The sequence below is a fragment of the Vipera berus genome (genome assembly GCF_964194415.1).
Source record: "Vipera berus genome assembly, chromosome: 2".
In the NCBI taxonomy this organism is placed as follows: Eukaryota; Metazoa; Chordata; class Lepidosauria; order Squamata; family Viperidae; genus Vipera; species Vipera berus.
In genome coordinates this window covers 284,752,230-284,773,713 of record NC_138203.1, presented here as the reverse complement: position 1 = coordinate 284,773,713, position 21,484 = coordinate 284,752,230, and the positions used below count along the sequence as shown (strand labels likewise).

At 50.1% G+C, this 21,484-nt stretch overlaps 2 protein-coding genes across 2 annotated transcripts in view; one reads left to right on the top strand and one right to left on the bottom strand.

Annotated features, from left to right (window-relative positions):
- LOC308661363 (major histocompatibility complex class I-related gene protein-like) overlaps nt 1-1,144 on the top strand; it is a gene marked incomplete at its 3' end in the record, with an annotated part of 43,098 nt that extends 41,954 nt beyond the window's left edge. Inside the window, exon 7 of the mRNA XM_081316284.1 lies at nt 710-1,144. Within this exon, the coding sequence (XP_081172410.1) occupies nt 710-1,144 (435 nt within the window). The remainder of the gene's footprint in view (nt 1-709) is intronic.
- A 12,668-nt stretch (nt 1,145-13,812) lies between these two features.
- On the bottom strand, nt 13,813-19,046 carry LOC308661361 (major histocompatibility complex class I-related gene protein-like; the record flags this gene model as incomplete). The annotated part of the gene is made up of 5 exons (XM_081316282.1): nt 18,941-19,046; nt 17,177-17,422; nt 16,597-16,872; nt 15,133-15,420; nt 13,813-13,892 (listed from the first exon to the last, which is right to left on the bottom strand). Exons 1-5 carry the CDS (start codon nt 19,011-19,013, stop codon nt 13,813-13,815), a joined length of 963 nt encoding a protein of 320 aa, XP_081172408.1. The 5' UTR covers nt 19,014-19,046.
- Nucleotides 19,047-21,484: the final 2,438 nt, after the last annotated feature.

Below are 21,484 nucleotides of genomic sequence, written 5' to 3'. Positions count from 1 at the left end.
CTGGAAGTGACAATTTGCCATGATCCGACTCCTTCAAAAAGCATTCCTTCTTTCTTCGTGCACCATATAGAAGATGAGATGCAATCAATGTTGTTGCCACAAACTTCAGAGGTGAGTGTGATTGTTGCGGATTATTGCTGCTATTTAAGGCACAATACTCTGGGCTTCGGGTATACCTGACAACCAAGACCAGGAGGATTGTTGGAGGTGGGGAATTAATCCTCAGAGCGTTTCCAAGGGAGTCAGGTGGGGATCCTGGGCTTCCTCGGATGGGTTGCTCTGCAGGGGAAGATCCGGCTCCGCTCAGCCTCTCTGGCCCATCAGCTCCGAGGCAGGAGAGAGAAACGGGGAAGGAGCCCAGAGCAGGAATTGGGGCACCCTAGAGAAATGGGGGATTTCTGTCCAGGAAGGACTGGAGGGAAGGGGGAGAAAGAAAAGGGCAACTGGGGCTATCCAGGGAAAAAAAGGCTCCTTGGCCAGGATGAGCTGGAGGCAGAGGGGAACCCTGGGGGAGAAGTGGGGGGGGCACCAGCAGCTCTTTGTGCAGGGGGGGGCTTGCAATCCTCCCTTCCTCTTTGACTGCTTCCCCTCATGCCTGATGAGCTTCCAGTGGGGGGACGAGAGAGCCCAGGGGAGGAGAGAAGAAACAAAGCCCCCCCCATGCAAAAGGAGGTGTTCACTTCCCTCATTTTTTTCTCTCTCCTTGAAGCACAAGCCATCCTGTGGGCTGCGAAGGACACAAAGTGATCCAGAAATCAGTGTGTCATCATTGCGCAGGCAAGAAGTAAAGCCGCTCCAGAAGGAAAACAAGAGTTATCTACTTCAGCAGCCCTTCACAGGAGAAACAGGAGGGAGACCAGGAAAACGCATCCATGATCACCAACTAGCAGTCAGAAGACATGATGAAAACTCCTTCATTTCACAAGAAATGGATAGACTTAACCGGACCTTCAGCTGGGAAACTGTGAGCATCCTTAGATCAAGCCAAATCCAAAAAAAATGCCAGAGAATTCCTGGAGGCCTGCCGCTTGGACAAAGTGACTATCGACAGGCACACAGAGATAAACAATGTCTACATTCCAAAAACCTAAAAGGAAACAAGAATACCAAAACATCTCTTAAGCAGCAACCAACACCTATATGAGCAAAAAATAACATCAAGGATAACACAAGACCCACAATCAAGGAAACAACCTCCCAATTGAGCAATTACCAATACAGACAAGCTAACAGTCAACAACCAAGGAGCCTCCAAGAACACCCCCACCAACACTTGAGAGGGCAAAGCACTAGAATGTAAAAGGAGAGCCAAACACTGCTTCCTTCTAGCATGGATGATGTTACCTAGTTTGGTACCGAAACACCTGCAAGAAAAGCACCAAGTCAGAGAAGACCAAGGTTCCCACAGCAGGAGGTGAGAAGCATCTGCCAATCCCCTCCAATGTCACAACAATGGCAAGAATTATATTTGTGCAACACTGGAAAAATGAAGGAATACTATCAGATGAAGAAATAATAAAAAAAGTACTAGAATGCACAGAGATGGACATGAAATATAATATATAATACGCAATATAATATATAGAAGAAGAAACTAATTAAAAACTATTTTAAAAAAAGAGTCAGACCATCAGCCTTCCTGCCCAAGGATGCCTGTCCATTATGGGCAGGATGCTGGTACCCAAGTGGCTGAGAGATGCTTTTGGCGTAGGTAAATGTTACGGATCAGGTCAAGGTCTCTCACACCTTGTAAGCTTTAGCTGGACTTATGCCATGCTAAGGCTACCGGCGCGATCTAAAAACTTATTTATTCGAGCAATCTGACCTGGTTTGATGGGTTAGGGTTGGGGTTTTAATAAGTCTTTTAATTACTGTTTTATATTCGGGCATAATATTTAATTGTTTTTTTAACTTTTGTATTTCGTTTTTATATTTATTGCCCTGTACACCGCCCTGAGTCCTTCGGGAGAAGGGCAGTATAAAAATATAATAAATAAATAAATAAATAAATAAATAAATAAATAAATAAATAAATAAATAAATAAATAAATGTATATTATGTAAGATCTTGTTCTTAACGCTTGGCACACCGTGATGTGTGTTTTTGTGACAGGCAATGCGTGTTTTTCAAAAGTGTATAAAAGGGGGGTCCACTATGGAGCATGGATTTTGGAGCAAGTCCCATTTTGTGAAAATCAAAATCTTACTCCTTTCCACCTGTCAGGTGTGGTTGTTGGGCTTACACGCCTGGGATTTTGGGACCATCTACACAGCACCTCCCTGCCCGCTTTCCCCTCCTTCCCTCCTCCCCCACACACCCAGAAATCCCTGTGCTTGGAGGTTGAAAGAGCCCCCACGAATGGAAAGTTCCAGATATCAGGGAGGATATTTTTCCCCCTTTGGTTGATTTACTTTCCAAGCAATGGGCTGTCATGGGGGAGGGGGCGTCTTTGTGTCCTCTGCTTCATGCGCTCTCTGGGTCACTGTAATTCTTTCCCCCTGAGTTACACACCAGCAGCACAATCTCACATCTGTTGGTGCTGCGCCAACCTCACAGCCTGAAACCGCCAAGAGAGGCTCCTAAAGAGCGATGAAAGGGCAACGGTTGGAGAGACAGCGCAGGTGTTCATCTCCAGAACCTCTGAGAAGAGCCCTGTTTAGCAGCTTTGTAGAAGTTAACTGCAATGGAAAGGGGCACCACACGGCGGTGGGATTCAGCCGGTTCCCACCACTTCGGCAGAACTGGTAGCTATTTTTTTGTTCTCCAAGCCCAGAATGGACTTCCGGAAGCGGCATCCACACAGAGAAGCGGTTGTTCCCCTCTTTGAATCCCACCACTGGCACCAGATGAGGGACTTCTTCCAGGAGGTGAGGAAAGTCCCACCCTGACCAAGGTCCCTTTCCCCTCCCCCACAAGCATCCTTCCCCAAGCAGGACATCCAGAGTCCGTTGAGGGTTTCCTGTGGAGCAGGTTGACCCAGGATGGCTCTGGAGATTCCCAATCATTTGGGTCAAGGTGGTCCCAAAGGTTTTTTTTTCCAAAAGGCAGCTGGACTTTCTTGGGGGGGTTTTTGCTTGAGAATCTTGAGCTTCTCATGCAAGAAGCGCAGAAGATGGATTGGGGGCCTGATTGGACTTGCCACCTAAGGGCAGAATCGCCTGCAGATGTTGACTTGTGTGGACAAAGAGAAGGAAGTGTGAACTCATTTTTACCAGGCTGGCTGAGGAATTCTGGGAGTCGGTCCCCGAGTCACAGAAGGGCCGAGTTCGAAGGCTCCGGTCCGAGGACCCAGAAGACGAGCTGCTGGTGCGGAGATTTCACAACTCTGGGAGCTGCATCCCTTTTCTGATTGTGGCGGGGTGTGTGTGTGTGTGTGTGTGTTTGTGTGTGTGTGGAAGCTGACCGGAGGGAGGCTTAGTCTCTGTCCGGACAGGAATGGGCGGGGGGGAAGAGGAGGAGGAGGCGGAGGCGGGCGGAGCTCTGAACGTTCTCCTGTTCACTTTCACTTTCACTCCAAATGAGAAACGCCGAAACTTCGAGGAAGCTCCGGGAAGCGCGAGGGGAAGGAAGCCGTTTTTCTTTTGCCAACGAGGCTTTTTTGGGGGGGGGGAGGCAGCCCCAGCACAGCGCCCCCTCCTTCCCTCCCTCCCTCCCTGCTTCTCCCCCCCCTCCTCTCCCCCCTGGCAAGACTCACTAAGCCTCTCCCGAGGGCCCCAGAGCCCGCGATGGGAAGGGCTGGCCCTTAAGGCTGAGGATCGGCAGCGATCCAAAGGCCCAAAGCGCCGGATTCGGTTCCGTTCGGGATTCATTTCCTATATATAAAAAATACCTAGATTTAAAGAACGGCCGATTCCAGACCGCCCTTATTTTCCCAAGCAATCCAGCGCTTTTGTTCGGGACTTCGAGGCAACCCCCATCATCCCCAGGCCGCAGGGGAGGATGGGGATTGTAATCCAACATCCCAACATCCCCCACCCCAAGGGCGGGGCTCTCTCTTGAGTAAGCAGGGGCACTGAGCTGACCCGCCTCCTCCATAAAGGCCGTTCCCGCGACGCCTGGCCCACCAACTGAGGGGTTGGACTAGATGACCTCCGAGGTCCTTTCCAACCTTATTAACAGTATACTACCCTATGTTCCTCTGCGCTCTCGGGGCTGGGCGGATCTTTGCCCCGAACCTCCTTTCGCTCCGGCTCCTTCCCTTTCCTGGCTCTCTCGGTGGTCTCCTTTCCTTCTCCCCAAAGGGAGCTTCGGCGCTGGGACCCCCCCGCCCCCCCCCGCGGATGACCTCCGCGCCCCTTTCCCTTCCCAGCGCTCAGCCCCTCCGGCGCCCTTCGCTGACTTTCTCCTTCGCCGCCAGCTGATCGGGGCTGCCCGTCTGGCGTCTGGATCCGGCTGGGGCTTCCGAGGGCCCGGATGGAGCTTTGGTCCGCGGCGGCCCTCCTGTTGCTCTGGGGAGGGTGGGCAGGTAAGGGGCCGGCGGGGGCGGGGCTGGGGAAACCTGAGACCGGCCGCCTGTTTTTCCCGTGGCAGCGAGTTCCAGAGGCTTTGCCCGGTTGGGGAGGGCGTCCTATCCATCTATTTCAATCTATTTATTTCTCTTTTTTTCAAATTTTATTGTTTAAAACATTGGACACGATGTGAACGGACTGACATACCTTCTTGTCTTACATTGTTTTTGAGATTTACAGATTTGTATACACATAATATACACATCAGTTATATACCATTATACCATATTTAAAGCAATCAACCAATCCATGTACTCAAATGGAGACCTTCCTTTTGTTCCCACCAAAAGTAGAACTTATTCGGGATTTTATAATAGCCTGATTGTTAATTTGTCCATTTCTGCGCACGCCCAAATTTTGATTATCGCCTCGCTTTCCTCCGGTATTTCACTCCTTTTCCAATTGTGGGCGAACGACATTCTTGCTGCTGTAATGATATGGATCATCAAATAGAGTTATTTCAATCTATTTCTAATAGCCCGTTTTAATCTTGCTGTAGACTTTTGGCCTGATTTTGCACTGCCTGTGGCAAAACTGCAAGTTACCATTCGTCATCTTCAGGCTGGTCTCTCCTACCCCATTTGGCAGTTTTGGCTCCATTTGACTGCATTGCTTGTTTTTGTTTCTGTGGGGGGGGGCGCGGGGGGGGGGAAGGTTTTGTGGGTTTCTGTGTTTGTGTCCCAACGGGCAATTGGCCGCTGCAGCGTGCAGAAATGTTTACCGGGTGACTGGCAAGCCCAGAGGGGAGATCTTAAGGCAGACTTTCCCTGTTCTTTCGGAAGAAAAAGTCATCGTTGTGCGGGCTTTTGTCCGCGTGTGTGTTTCTGTGTGTGCGCGTGCGTTTGTGTTTCATTTGTGTGTTTGTGTGTTTCTGTTTTTGTGTCGGGACGGGACGGGCAATTGGCCGCTGCAGCGTGCAGAAATTTTTGGTGTGTGTTTTTGTCTGTGTGTTTGTGCAGGTCGTCAAGCCAGTGCAGAAACGTTTGCCGTTTAAACGGTTTAAACGTACGGTTTAAACGCTTTAAACGATTTAAACGGTTTAAACGGTTAGCCGGTCGCGAATCCCATACAGAAATGTTCGCCGGTCGACCGGCAAGCCCCTAAGGGAGGAGATTTTAAGGCAGTTTTCCTGGAAAAAGGGAAAAAGTCTTCCAAGTGTGGATGTGTATCATCTGACCCACCCACTGCGATAATATTAAGTTTGCAGATGATACTACCTGGTGGGTCTTATTGCAGGTGGGGATGAGACAGCATACAGGGCGGAGGTACATAAGCTAACCATATGGTGTAGTAACAACAACTTGCACCTGGGCAAGACAAGACGAAAGAGATGGTATTGAGCCCTCACTTATACCTGGTCAGGTAACTGCCTGGCCAATGGGTATAATCCAAGCATCCTGCTGGCTGGTCAGCCAATCCCTTTAAATCCTGCTCTCCCGCTGAACATCGCACTTTAACTCTCCTTAGCCATAGAAAAAACACAACCACACTTGGAGGACTTTTTCTTCCGAAAGTCCAGGGAAAGTCTGCCTTAAGATCTCCCCTCCTTACTGATCGGCAGGATTTCTGGGGGGCGGGGCGGCGGGTGAACCGAAGTGGCGTTTCGGAGGGGGGGGGCGCAGCCAAACTGCCTCTTAGGCGTCAGGTCGGAGTGGCCAGAGCGGGGGTCCCCACCCAAACCGCCCGCCGCCTCCGTTCGCCTGCCGCGTCCCCGCCCCCGCGCACTCTCCCCCTTCGCAACGCCAAAAGGCGCGCCGGCTTTGCTCCTCCTCCCCCCTCTGCCCCCACCCCTGACTGAGAAGCCCATAACTGGCGGCGACAGCAACGGCGTGCAAAAGTGATGGGGGGGGAACGCTAGGCAATTTGGGGCCATGGCCTACAGAAGTGTATGTGTGGGGGGGGAGAAGGAGTGGGGGCACCTGGAAAGCAGCAGAGGCTTTTGAGCTTTTAATAATGATAATGATGATGATAATAATTGCACGACATCCGGCGCCACCCTCCCTGCCATCAGCCCGGCGTCCCCCCCCCCCAACCGCCGGCGATCATTTCTGCACGGTGCAGCGTCCAGTTGCCCCCCCTCCTCAAAAACCTGATCACTTCTGGACGCCGACCCTGCCCCATCCAGTTGCCCACTAGGCTCCCCCCCCGCCCCCGCGATCACTCCTGCACGCTGCCCCGCCATCCCCGGCAGCTGCCCTGCGCAACCCCCCCATCGCGCTTCCCCCCCCCCGCAGCCACGCAGCTGCCACCGACTCCCTTTGTGGGTGTTTTTTTTGGTATATATTTTATTGGTATTTTTTAACATAGCATAAGTCATTCAGTAATTTCAGTAATTTGTAAACAGTATGTTGTCTGGGTAGCATTTATAAGACAATCTTTAACAACTGATTTCTGTAATCTATTTTCCATATGTTAATTTCAGCTGATTTCCCCTTTCCACAACGAATCTTTCTTTGCAAAACATCAGATTAAAACAAGTCTCATTATTTTGGTAAACAATTAAGTGTATAGTTTTTCCAATAATCCTATTTGTCATTTTAGTTGCCTTACCGTCAATCCTGTAATTTGTAAACAGTATGTTGTCTGGGTAGCATTTATAAGACAATATCTATAATCTATAGAAGAATGGACTTTGAAAGTTTCGAACTTGGCAGAAATGGCCAAAATCTCGGCATATGTGAAAGTTCACTCGCAACAGAGAGATATAGTGGAATGGAGAAGATGGATTGATTATATTCAGAACAAATATGGGACTACAAAGTATCATTTAGAATTCGAATAGTTATTAGTTATTATAATTAGAGGATATATTACTTATTTTTTCTATGGCTAAGGAGAGTTAAAGTGCGATAGGATTTAAAGAGTAATTATAGTAATTAGAATATTTTAGAGTAAGGTTGTATGGGAAAATACCCTGTATTCAGCTCTGGGAAGTGGGGGGTGGGGGGGTGTTGGGAAGGGAGGGAAGGGGAGGGGGGTGGGGGAGTTGGGGTATATGTTCTAAAAATGTATTTTAAAACTTTTCAATAAAAAAATATCTATAATCTATACTCCATATGTTAATTTCAGTTGATTTCCCCTTGCCCCAAAGTATCTTTCTTTGCAAAACATCAGATTAAAACAATTCTCATTATTTTGGTAAACAATTAAGTGTATAGTTTTTCCAATAATCCTATCTGTCATTTTAGTTGCCTTACCGTAAATCCTGTTACCGTGCTTATTTCTCTCCCCCCCAAATTCTAAATATTCTTCCTAGTGACAATTTTCTCAACAATTAACTACATTTATATTGGTGGATTTAATTCTATTTTTTCCATGTAAGCCCTCTCATACTTTTATATTTCTTAATAAGTAAAAAAGTAGAAAGAGAGGAGAGAGAAAAAAAGAGAAAAGAAAAAAGAGAGAGAAAGGCAAAAGCACGGGGATACAAAAATATAACATACGACTTAAAATATGTATCCTTCCTAATTTAATATACATTTATTCTCTCAATTTCTAATTCTGTTTGAACATAGCTGAGAACGTATTTAATCTATTTAAACTTTAAGCATTCCATTCAGTAGATCTGATCATCTAATCCTCATTGAAAACACATTTTATGCTTTTCTTATCGTCACATTTAAATAACTGAAACGTTTGCTTTGTTTAAATCATTTCAACTTTTTTTTTACAGAAAGGAAAAAGAAAAAAAAAACTTATTGTATTAATTAAAAAAAATCATCCCTCTACAGCAAGATTAAAACGGGCTATCAGAAATAGATTGAAATAGATGGATAGGACGCCCTCCCCAACCGGTCAAAGCCTCTGGAACTCGCTGCCACGGGAAAAACAGGCGGCCGGTCTCAGGTTTCCCCATCCCCGCCCCCGCCGGCCCCTTACCTGCCCACCCTCCCCAGAGCAACAGGAGGGCCGCCGCGGACCAAAGCTCCATCCGGGCCCTCGGAAGCCCCAGCCGGATCCAGACCCCAGACGGGCAGCCCCGATCAGCTGGCGGCGAAGGAGAAAGTCAGCGAAGGGCGCCGGAGGGGCTGAGCGCTGGGAAGGGAAAGGGGCGCGGAGGTCATCCGCGGGGGGGGGCGGGGGGGTCCCAGCGCCGAAGCTCCCTTTGGGGAGAAGGAAAGGAGACCCCCGAGAGAGCCAGGAAAGGGAAGGAGCCGGAGCGAAAGGAGGTTCGGGGCAAAGATCCGCCCAGCCCCGAGAGCGCAGAGGAACATAGGGTAGTATACTGTTAATAAGGTTGGAAAGGACCTCGGAGGTCATCTAGTCCAACCCCTCAGTTGGTGGGCCAGGCGTCGTGGGAACGGCCTTTATGGAGGAGGTGGGTCAGCTCAGTGCCCCTGGTTACCCAAGAGCCCTGCCCTTGGGGTGGGGGATGAGGCTACAATTCCCATCCTCCCCTGCGGCCTGGGGATGATGGGGGTTGCCTCGAAGTCCCGAACAAAAGCGCTGGATTGCTTGGGAAAATAAGGGCGGTCTGGAATCGGCCGTTCTTTAAATCTAGGTATTTTTTATATATAGGAAATGAATCCCGAACGGAACCGAATCCGGCGCTTTGGGCCTTTGGATCGCTGCCGATCCTCAGCCTTAAGGGCCAGCCCTTCCCATCGCGGGCTCTGGGGCCCTCGGGAGAGGCTTAGTGAGTCTTGCCAGGGGGGAGAGGAGGGGGGGGAGAAGCAGGGAGGGAGGGAGGGAAGGAGGGGGCGCTGTGCTGGGGCTGCCTCCCCCCCCCCAAAAAAGCCTCGTTGGCAAAAGAAAAACGGCTTCCTTCCCCTCGCGCTTCCCGGAGCTTCCTCGAAGTTTCGGCGTTTCTGATTTGGAGTGAAAGTGAAAGTGAACAGGAGACCATTCAGAGCTCTGCCCGCCTCCTCTTCCTCCTCTTTTCCCCATGTTTCCGGACAGAGACTAAGCCTCCCTCCGGTCAGCTTCCACCTCCCACCCATCCACCCCCCCGCCGCCACAATCAGAAAAGGGATGCAGCTTCCAGAGTTGTGAAATCTCCGCACCAGCAGCTCGTCTTCTGGGTCCTCGGACCGGAGCCTTCGAACTCGGCCCTTTTGGGACTCGGGGACCGACTCCCACAATTCCTCAGCCAGACTGGTAAAAATGAGTTCACACTTCCTTCTCTTTGTCCACACAAGTCAACATCTGCAGGCGATTCTGCCCTTAGGTGGCAAGTCCAATCAGGCCCCCAATCCATCTTCTGCGCTTCTTGCATGACAAGCTCAAGATTTTCAAGCAAAAAAAAAAAATATCCCAAGAAATTCCAGTTGCCTTTTGAAAAAAAAAACCTTTGGGACCACCTTGACCCGGATGATTGGGAATCTCCAGAGATACCCTGGGTCAACCTGCTCCACAGGAAACCCTCAACGGACTCTGGATGTCCTGCTTAGGGAAGGATGCTTGTGGGGGAGGGGAAAGGGACCTTGGCCAGGGTGGGACTTTCCTCACCTCCTGGAAGAAGTCCCTCATCTGGTTCCAGTGGTGGGATTCAAAGAGGGGGACAACCGCTTCTCTGTGTGGATGCCGCTTCCGGAAGTTCATTCTGGGCTTGGAGAACAAAAAATTAGCTACCGGTTCTGCCGAAGTGGTGGGAACCGGCTGAATCCCAGCACCTTGTGGTGCCCCTTTCCATTGCAGTTAACTTCTACGCAGCTGCTAAACTGGGCTCTTCTCAGAGGTTCTGGAGATGAACACCTGCGCGTCTCTCCAACAGTTGCCCTTTCATCGCTCTTTAGGAGCCTCTCTTGGCGGTTTCCGGCTGTGAGGTTGGCGCAGCACCAACAGATGTGAGATTGTGCTGCTGGTGTGTAACTCAGGGGGAGATAATTACAATGACCCAGAGAGTGCATGAAGCAAAGGACACAAAGACGCCCCCTCCCCCATCTTGGCCCATTGCTGGGAAAGTAAATCAAAGGGGGGAAATATATCCTCCCTGATATCTGGAACTTTCCATTCCTGGGGGCTCTTTCAACCTCCAAGCACAGGGATTGCTGGGTGTGTGGGGGAGGGGGGAAGGAGGGGAAAGGGGGCAGGGAAGTACTGTGTAGATGGTCCCAAAATCCCAGGTGTGTAAGCCCAACAACCACACCTGACAGGTGGAAAGGAGTAAGATTTTGATTTTCGCAAAGTGGGACTTGCTCCAAAATCCACGCTCCATAGTGGACCCCCCTTTTATACACTTTTGAAAAACACGCATTGCCTGTCACGAAAACACACATCACGGTGTGCCAAGCGTTAAGAACAAGATCTTACGTAATGTACATTTTCAGTAGTCCTAGCATGGTGTAAGTCCAGCTAAAGCTTACAAGGTGTGGGAGACCTTGACCTGATCCGTAACGTCTACCTACGCCGAAAGCATCTCTCAGCCACTTGGGTACCAGCATCCTGCCCATAATGGACAGGCATCCTTGGGCAGGAAGGCCGATGGTCTGACTTACTTTCTTTTTTTTAAAGTTTTTTATTAGTTTCTTCTTCTATACATTATATTACATTATTTTGCATATTATATAATAATAATAATAATAAAGTCGGAAGGGACCTTGGAGGTCATCTAGTCCAACCCTCTGCTCAGGCAGGAAACCTTATACCATACCAACCTTATAAATTATATAATAATATTTCAATCAATGTGCTGTCGGAGTTTACATTTACTAATACATATTTAATTCCTAATCCTTTATTCTTTCCTTTAGCCATCGATAAATTAAGTCCCAAGTTTGATAATATTCCGTTCCTTCTTTTTCTTCCAGTCTCATTGTGAGCATATCCATTTCTGCCCACTCTAGTATTATTTTTTTTATTGCTTCCTCATCCGATAGTATTCCTTCATTTTTCCAGTGTTGCAGAAATATAATTCTTGCCACTGTTGTGATATTGGATTGCTGTGGGATCCTTGGTCTTCTCTGACTTGGTGCTTTTATTGAAGATGTTTCGGTACCAAAGTAGGTAACATCATCCATGCTAGAAGGGAGCAGGGTTTGCTCTCCTTTGACATCCTAGTGGTTTGCCCTGTCAGTGTTGGTGGGGGGAGGGGCTCTTGGAGGCTCCTTGGTTGTTGGCTGTTAGCTTGTCTGTATTGCTAATTGCTCCGTTGGGAGGTTGTTTACTTAATTGTTGCTTTTGTGTTGCTCTTTTATGACTTGTGGACTTCAATTCCTAGAATTCCTGAGCCAGCATGGGGGAACTATGCTCCCTTCATGACTCGTGGACTTCAATTCCCAGAATTCCTGCTGGTAATCTACAGGTGGTACACGTAGATAACTCCATTTTTTTCTTCTGGAGCTGTTGTGTCTTTTGGTTTTGGATGGCTTTTGATGGTTTAGATTGAATTAGGGCTGGTCTTGGCCTGGAGCTGTCTGTGCAATTCACTTTTATATTTTTGAGGTAGCTTTACTTCTTGCCTACGCAATCTCACGACACACTGACTTCTGGATCACTTTGTCTCCTTCGCAGCTCACAGAATGCTTTGTGCTTCAAGGAGAGAGAAAAAAATGAGGGAAGTGAACACCTCCTTTTGCATGGGGCGGGCTGTGTTTCTTCTCCCCTCCCCTCGACTCTCTCGTCCCCCCACTGGGAGCTCAGCAGGCATGAGGAGAAGCAGTCAAAGAGGAAGGGAGGATTGCAAGCCCCCCCCATCGCACAAAGAGCTGCTGGTGCCCCCCCACCTCTCCCCCAGGGTTCCCCTCTGCCTCCAGCTCATCCTGGCCAAGGAGCCTTTTTTCCCTGGATAGCCCCAGCTGCCCTTTTCCTTCTCCCCCTCCCCTCCAGTCCTTCCTGGACAGAAACCCCCCATTTCTCCAGAGTAACCCAATTCTTGCTCTGGGCTCCTTCCCCGTTTCTCTCTCCTGCCTCGGAGCTGATGGGCCAGAGAGGCTGAGCGGAGCGGGATCTTCCCCTGCAGAGGAACCCATCTGAGGAAGCCCGGGATCCCCACCTGACTCCCTTGGAAACACTCTGAGGATTAATTCCCGACCTCCAACAATCCTCCTGGTCTTGGTTGTCAGGTATACCTGAAGCCCAGAGTATTGTGCCTTAAATAGCAGCAATAATTGGCAACAATCACACTCACCTCTGATGTTTGCTGCGACAACATTGAGTCTCATCTTCTGTGTGGTGCACGAAGATAGAGCGAATGCTTTGTGAAGGAGTCACTTCCAGACAGATTATTTCTGCGTTTCTTCCATTGACCTGACAGATGGAAAAAAAAGAAGACAATTTGTTTATTTTGGGGGGGGACAACAACTCCTGCCTCAGATGGAGAAGGATTTATTCTGAAGACCTCCATAAGGAGCTGCACTGGACAGCCATCAAATATTTTATGATAATGATGCTAAACCTCTTGGAATCGTATTGTGGGCACGGTGGTGTTTCCCCACATAGTCTGGGCTCAGAAGTTCTTAATTCAGCTGTCACAGCTTTTCTGACCTAATCTTAAGCTAGCCAGATCTAAGAACCAGCAACGTTTGGCTGATCTTGAAAGGCTAAACTGGGTCTGGCTGGGTCAGAGATTCACCAGCCAATCGGAAGAGAAGGCCCGTCCTGGAAGAAGGAAGGGGCAAAGCACTTCCAAATCCTCGCAAAAAAATCACAAGGAAGTGCTGAGACTGGACTCCTGAGCTGCTGATACTTCCTCCTCTGAAGAAAGTCCATCCAGGCCAAAGAGTTTTCCTCCCAGACAAGAGATTTGCAGGGAATGGAAAAATGGCTGCATATCATAATCATAATAGTAAAGTTTGAAGGGACCTTGGAGGTCATCTAGTCCAACCCCCTGTTCAGGCAGGAAACCCTATACCATTTCAGACAAATGGCTGTCCAGTCCATTCTTTAAAACTTCCAGTGTTGGAGCATTCACAGCTTCTGGAGGCAGGTTGTTCCACTGGTTAATTGTTCTAACAGTCAGGAAATTTCTCCTTAGTTCCAGGTTGCTTCTCTCGAGATATTGGAACACTGCTATCGTTTCACCCCTCACCCTTCTCTTCATTAAACTACACATACCCAGTTCCAGAAGCCATCCCTTATATGTTTTAGACTCCAGTCCCCTAATCGTTTTTGTTGCTCTTCTCTGCACTCTTTCCAGAGTCTCAACATCTTTTTTTACATCGGGGTGACCAAAACTGGATGCAGTATTCCAGGTGTGGCCTTACCAAGGCACTGTAAAGTGGTATTAATATCTTCTTCTTCCTTCCTGATCCCTGTTCAAAATGCTGTTTGTGGGGGAGGGTCTTGTGGGGGCTCCTGGCTGCAACTCTTTCCCATCCACACCAGCTCAGTTAACCCAGAAAGACACAGGAGGGTGTGTTTGTTTCACTTACGGATCAGGAAGAAAATTCCAAGTCCCAAGACTGAGGCAGCCACAATCGCCATAGAAATCCACCACACTTTGGCTAAAGAAGGAGAAAGATGGTTTTGATTAGGCAGATGCTGAGTTCCTCGAGATGCTGAACAGTGGAAGCGTTTCCCAACTTGCATTGGCCTTCAAGAAGTGCCCCCAACTGAAGGAAGCGCCCGCTCCCAGGCTGCAGAGGGAAGAGCCAATGGCCTCTAAGGGCACAACCAATCAGGAAGAGCCACAACCAATTATGCATCATATGATCTCCTGTATTATCCTGTGTCATTTCTTCATACTTTTGCTGTAAAGTTACTACTTCCAACTCCCCTGATAGGAATCACTTCTCTTGCATTGCTCAATGTAGGACTGGTCCAGAAGAAAACAACCCCCCCACCCCTCGCACACACTATTTCAAACATTGGTGGAGATGAAACAGCATACAGGGGGGAGGTACAAAAACTATCCCTATGGTGTTTAGAGAACAATGTGCATCTCAACATCAGCAAGACAAAAGAGATGGTGCTAGACCTCTGGAGGAAAAAAGAGGAACCTGCCCCATTTAATATCTGGGGGGGGGAGCTGTGTAAAGAGAGTTTCCTCCTTTAAATTTCTGGGAGTCTACCTCTGTGAAGATCTTACCTGGAAAGTTAATACAACCCAGGTGGCTAGAAAGGCCCAACAGAGACTCCACTTTCTCAGGGTCTTGCAGAAGAACAGGATAAGAACAACAGCTAATGACCCTCTTTTACTGGTCTACTATAGAGAGCGTCCTCTCGTGCTGTATTGTGGTTTGGTATGCTGGTCTGACAGCCGCGGACAGGAAAGTATTACAGAGGGTGGTGAGCACAGGACAAGACATTGTGGGCTGTCCCCTGACACCACTGGATGACCTCGCCAGGGCTCACTGCCTTGGAAGAGTGAGGAAAATTCTCAGGGATGACTCACACCCTGGTCAGTATCTCTTTACTCTCCTACCATCGGGTAGGAGATATAGGACTATAGCCAGCTGTACCAACAGGCTGAAGAACAGCTTCTATCCATGCGCTGTCAGGCTCCTGAACAGGAAAATAATTTTATAACTTTATGTATGATTGACTTGTGAGGCTGGTGTGTTGTGCAATTAGCTCTCATGGTGTAACAAGATGGTGGGTTTGTTGTCACTGTGAGTTGTGGTGGTGGGGGCCACGAAGGGAGGCTCAGCCAATCTTAATGTATACATGATTGTACTTTGACAATAAACGTTCATTCATTCATTCGTGAAAAATCTACGTGTCACAATCCCATCAGCCTCTCACCTGTTTCCTCCTTCCAGCCCAAGATCAGGGGCTCCTGCAAGCCCTGGTGCTCCAGGCGACACCAGAAACGGTCCCTCTCCTTGGGGTCGATCTCAATGCTGAGCCAGAGATAATAGGTCCCATCCGAGTTGGGGGCCACGTTCCTAGGGAGGGTCTCGTACTGGCAGATCTCTCCATCCCTCGTCCAGGTGGCCTGGATCTCCTTGGGGTAAAAGCCAAAGGCCTGGCAGATGAGGACCTCCAGGCTGTCATCCACCTCCTTGCGAGTCACCTTCCCCACCGGGGGCTCTGCAGAAACAGCAACAACACAATTCCCAGGATTTCGAGAGTTTCTGGCAAGGCGATTTAAATAGCAAGACCTCCTTGGGCCATCTTGTCCCTCCACTCCCTCTCCTTGCCTCGAGATGTGGGAGCCCCTAAAATGGGGCATTGGGGTTCTTTAGATTAAGCTTTGAAAGGGATACAGAGAATTGGTGGTAATGTTCTCACACTGGCCAATTTGTTGGATTGATTCAATTTGAAGCCCCCAAATAGAATTTGTTCAAGTTGTTCAGATGGAAATCAGGAGCAGGCTGATTAAAATGGGGCATTGAGGTTATGTGCTGCCACCACGTGGCTGTGTGGAGAAATCACAGTGTGGGCAGTCAGACCCTCCTACCCTATGATGTATTTCCTTTCCCTTCCCCTTTCTGGGATGGACTTCCTCCTCCTTGGTCCCTAGAGGGCCAGGCTTCATTAGCAGAAAACATGGGGTCCCAATATGCAGACCCTGGGAGCATTATCATCTTCTAACCTTGGAGACACCTCAGGAATATCTTGGAAATGCTGTACAAATGTCATCTGAATGCATCCACCCGCTGTATTTGACCTTGCACGCAATAAAGGTATTTCTATATGATAAAAGGTGTTTTCTACGAGTTCAAAACTTTCTGGAGAGATCTGTTAAGGTTAATTATATCTGCTTACATAGACCATAGAAGTCTTACAAGAGATTAATTAAAGTACAACAGCTTCAATCCAGAATACTTTAGATTAAGCTTTGAAAGGGATACAGAGAATTGGGGGTAATGTTCTCACATTGGCCAACGTATTCCCCAATTTGTTGGACTGATTCAATTTTAAGCCCCCAAACAGAATTTGTTCAAGTTGTTCAGATGGAAATCAGGAACAGGCTGATCATTTCCTTCCCACCCAAAAGGTTTCTTCTGCTTTGCAAGATTTTCCCGGGGAAATAGAATGAGACATTCGGCATGAATTGCTTGCTCAGTTTTTTTTTTAAATTAAAAGTACTTATTTGAAGTGGCACTGAAGATTATTTTTCTTCTGTAATGTGATGTCAGATGCTTCCTGATCCTTTTCTGCCAATATTTTAAAAGGTGGCCTGGCTGTTTAGGAGAGAAACAATGTGGGGAGGGGGGGAGCACACAGAAACATGCTCAGTGGAGACCCCCTTTTGCCACTCACCGATCCTCTGCAGAGTCTTGTTCCTGTAGGACTGATATATTTGCAGCCACTCAATGCAGGTCTCCTCCAGGAAGCCTTTCATTCTGTTAGACCATATTCCTTTGTCCTCCCACTCCTCCTTGACCTTCTGGGCCAGGGGCTGAGCTGCCACCCATCTGAGGGTCTCCTTGTCGAAGCTGATGAAGTCCATCCCGTGGTAGCCATAGTGCAAAAACCCTCCTTTGTTCCCATCTTCCATGAGTTCGCAGCCCAAAACTGCCTGCCAGGGGTGAAGTCCTGAAGAAGACCCAGAGAGGGGTGGGTGTGAATGAAAAGGGCCAGGATTCCTCTTAGAGTCTTCCCCCCCCTTCCCTCCTGGGGGGAGAAATCAGATTTCTCCTTCCCCTCTTTATCACACAAGGAGAAACATCTTCGACTTCAATTAACCCTGTTTGGCTGGCTTCAGGCCATGAAGAATTTCTAGCTGAGGGAGAAAAATCAGCTCTGTGTGTGTGTGTGCGTGTGTGTGTTTCCTTTGCAGGAAGGAAAAGAGAGTCCCCTGCATCCATTGAAAGCCACACATGACACTGCATCTGCTCACCTCCAGCATGGTGGCCCAGTTTTGATAACTTCTCCAGGTCAGCCCTGAAGATCCACTCAGGGGCCAGAAACATCTCCTTGTCCATCTCCTCCACCCAGGGCGCCAGAGGCTCCATCTTCCCCTTGAGGCTGTCAAAGCGAGCGATGGGCTGGTCATCCAGGTAGGCCCTAATGGGGAACTGGGACAGTCCCTGGCTGGGCTCTGGCTGATGCAGGTAGAAGTAGCACAGGGAGTATGTGGGAGAGCCTGGAGAGGGAGGAGAGAGCAGGGGGGAATTAGAGGGGGGGTCTTCACTGCAGTTCCATCCCCTCCAACCTTTTATTGTCAACCAGCAGCCCCCCAACAGGTGGGCCACCCTCTTCCTGCCCTGTTTGGGAAGATTCTTTCCTTTAAACTGAAGGATCCCAGCATCCCTCTGCTGACCTTAAAAACATCTGGGCGGACCCACATCTGGTTAGGTTCCCCCCACAGCTCCTCTGGGCCCTCAGGATCCCCAGCCAGCTGCTTCTGTGCCTGACTGAGATCGGAACCTCCCTTGCCAACCACAGGCAGTGCCAGTCGGTCACTCAGTGGGGCACAGGGGAGGATCGACCTGGAGCTTCCTTGTTCAACCTGCTTGCTCTCCAGAGGGGTTTCCCAAAAGTGGCTTGGCTTGTAACTCCCGGCAGTTCTAAGGAAAGGGGAGAGGAAGGAGCAGCAAGGGCGCCACCTCTTCTGGCAGGGCGGGGGAGGGCGCAGCACGCCTGCCTCTTATTACCGCCTTCCCTGGTTCGCAATGCCAAAAGCCGTCCTGGCCTTGCTCCTTTTCCGCCTCCCCTTTCCTTAGAACTGCCGGAGTTGCAAGCCAAGCAACTTTGGCGAAGTCTCCTTCCACGCAAAATGAATCATTGTGCAATTTCGCCTCCTGGCTGGGAAAATAAAAAAAAAATAAAACAAGATAAAACCAAGGCTTTTGTTCTTCTCCCAAGAGCCGCTCCCTTCTCTTTGCCCCTCCTGCCCACCCCCCAACTCTCCTGAAGCAACTTCTTTCCCCATTGCCCTCTGCTGCCCCCGCACCTCCCCCCCCTTACATATAAATCAGACCAGTCCCCGGGATAATGCAGAGACTCTCAAGAGAGAGAGAGAGAGAAGCACAGAGACAATCACACACACCAAAGCAGACTGCGAGAAGCAGCCAGGGTTGCATCCCAGGACAGAAAAACTGTCTGAGCTCTGAAGGTCCCTCTGTTCTTGGGAAATTGTTTCAGAAATAATAGAGGTTGTCCTCGAGTTACGGCCACAACTGAGCCCAAAGTTAATGTGGCTAAGCGGAAACATTAAGCCCCCCCACCCGAAGGCGGACTTTCCCTTCTGGGAAAGGAGCTCAGCATGACACCTAATATTCGGGTGGGGGGGGGCTACCACAAAGAAGAGGGAGTCAAGGTATTCTCCAAACAAAGCGCCTGAAGGCAGGACAAGAAGCAAGGGATGGAAACTAACCAAGGAGAGAAGCAACCTGGAACTAAGGAGAAATTTCCTGACAGTGAGGACAATTAGCCAGTGGAACAACCTGCCACCAGAAGGGGTGAATGCTCCAACACTGGAAGAGACTGGACAGCCATTTGTCTGAAATGGTTCAGGGTTTCCTGCCTGAGCAGGGAGGGAGTTGAACTAGAAGACCTGAAATGTCCCTTCCATCATCATCACCATCACCATCATCATCATCATAAACAACAATAATAATATTCCCCCCTCCCCTTCTGCTCCCTCCCTCCGGGAACTCACCGCAGCCGCCCCCGATCAAGGAGGCCCCCAGCACGGCTCCCAGGAGCAAGAGGGGCGCCCGGGACAGCCGCATCGCCCCCCAGCCCTTCGCGTCTGCAGCCGAAGACCAAAGACCGCGTCCTCCGGAGAAGCAGCCAAAGTCAGGGAAGGAAAAACCCCGCCCCTTCTGCCCCGCCCCGCCCCTTGGCGCTCCAGAGAGCCGAGATCTCCCGGGGTGAAGTTCTCCACTCCGTCGGCCGGTTCTCCCCCAGCCTTCGAGTCCTCCAGTGAAGAGGGGAAACCGGGCCGCTCCTTTGCTCCTTTTAGATCTCCAGGAACGGGGAGCGGGATCTGAATCGGACGCTGCCCGCAACCCGAGGCGATCCCCCCTTCAGGGCACCGCCAGCCAAGCTTAGCAGGCAGACCTTCCGGTTACGCGCGTTGTGTGAACGCGGTCGCAGCGTTGCCCTCCTTGCACACCCGCCAACTCCCCCCCCCGCCTCCTGCGGACCTTTCACCAGAAGGTGGTCGTAGCCCCCCAGGTGCAGCTTCATTTCCGTTTCCTCCGAGGAGTTGGGAGAACCAATACTCTATTTGAGGAAGGGGTTCCACGAGGGGACAATGGGCGTCTTCCCTTACAACTTCGCTTATGGGATGATAATGACTTTCCGCAAGAGCCTCTGAGGGAGCGGATCCGTTTTTCCTTCTTAGTGGATCTTTTCCTTGAAGCCACAATCTCTCCTCGCAGCACGGAGGGGGAGGGGGAGGGGAGGGGGGAATGGCGGGTGTGCAAACCAGCAAGCGTGGAAGAGATCACAACGCGGAACACGCTAGCTGGAAAGAAACCCCGGGACTCCTCCAAGTGTGGTTGTGAGTCCGGGAGAAGGATTTCCTTCCTAAGCCCTTCACTATACAGCTCCTGTTCCTTGACACCTGGCCCTTTCCCTAACACCCCCCACCCCATTCGCAGAACCCACTCAGCCAAGCCCCACAATACCAGCCTTCCTTATAAAGAGCATTTCTTTCCCTTTGTCCACAGGACGACCCTGCGAGGTAGGCTGATCTGAGAAATGAGGTTCTAGGGCTGAGGGTGAACTTAAGCCTGGGTGTGTCCCAGGCCACACATTGCCTGGGCCTGGTACCTGAACCCAACCGGGTTTGTCTCCTGCTTGGAGACGGAGATTCAGGAGAAGGAGAAACGCTCAGACAGAAGCAGAACAAAAATTCTTCGCACCTGAACCAAATTAAGTTGTTACCTAAGGCAATGAAATGTCTGCAAACTGCTTTAAAGGTTTTATTTATTTATTTATTTTATTATTACATTTATATACCGCCCTTTCCCGAAGGACTCAGGGCGGTTTACAGGGTGATTAAAAAAACCAAGATACAAAAGTTAAAAACAAGTTTAAAAAAATTATATTTGTCCCTGCATAAATAAAACCCCAGTTAAAATAAAATTAATCCTCAGCCTGGGCCAGAGAGCTCGAAGAGCCAGGTCTTCAGGTCCCGGCGGAATGAACGGAAGTCGGGGGCAGTCCTAAGCTCCACTGGCAGCTGGTTCCAAAGGGCAGGCGCCCCCACTGAGAAGGCCCTATCCCTGGGTGTCGTCCGCCGGCAATCTCTTACCGGTGGCACCCTGAGAAGACCCTCCCTGTGGGCAGTGGCGTAGCGTGGGGGGTGCAGGGGGGGCTGGCCGCACCGGGCGCAACATCTGGGGGGGCGCGCTCGACGGCGCCGGGATCCGGCAGGGTGGAGGCACCGGAGCCCCAGCCGGGAAGGGCCTGACGCCCCACGGCGCGCCACACACACACACACACACACAAACACACAACCACACAGCGTGACTCCTCCTTCGGGCCGCTCCGCCTTTGCTCCGGCGCTGGACGGAAGCCTTCTCTCCCTCCTCCCCCCCCCAAAGGAGAAGGCGGCTCCTGAGCGTGCACAGAGCGCGGCCCTCCTGCAAGCCCGGGGCTCCGCTGCAGAGGCTCTCCCAAGGCGCTCCCGGGGTTGCCAAAGGCGGGGGGGGGGGCGGCGGGGCTTGAAAGAGGGTGGATTTCCCGCGGGGGGAGGATCGCTGCAGCGTCTCTCCGGGGGTCCCTGCTCCAACCGTGCATGCAGACTTTGGGGGCGAAAGGACGTGGTCGGGTGCGTGTGCGTGTGTGTGTGTGTTTGTGGGCGCGCCCGTGCTGTCTCTGTTCTGCAAAAGGCGCTTTTTTAAAAATAATAAATAAATAAATAAATAAATCCTGTCCTGCTGGAATGCAGAAAAGCAGCCCTCGCCCCCCCCCCATTAAAAGCTTGAACTCTTCTTCTGCCTTCAATCTCAGTTTCTGGAGCGCGAACAGGATTAAAAGACAAGGATGCGTTCGATTGGCTCAAGAGTGTGTGAATTTGACCAGACCCGGTGCGGGGAAAACGAGCGCTCAGATGCCGCCTTCCCCAAATTGGCCATAAACTGGGATTCGTTTAATGTCATTCAACCGGGGCTTCGTGAACGTCACAGAAACACACATTAACTGTGTCAAAACATTTCTCTCTCCAAACTCCCAAGCTACAGACTTTCCC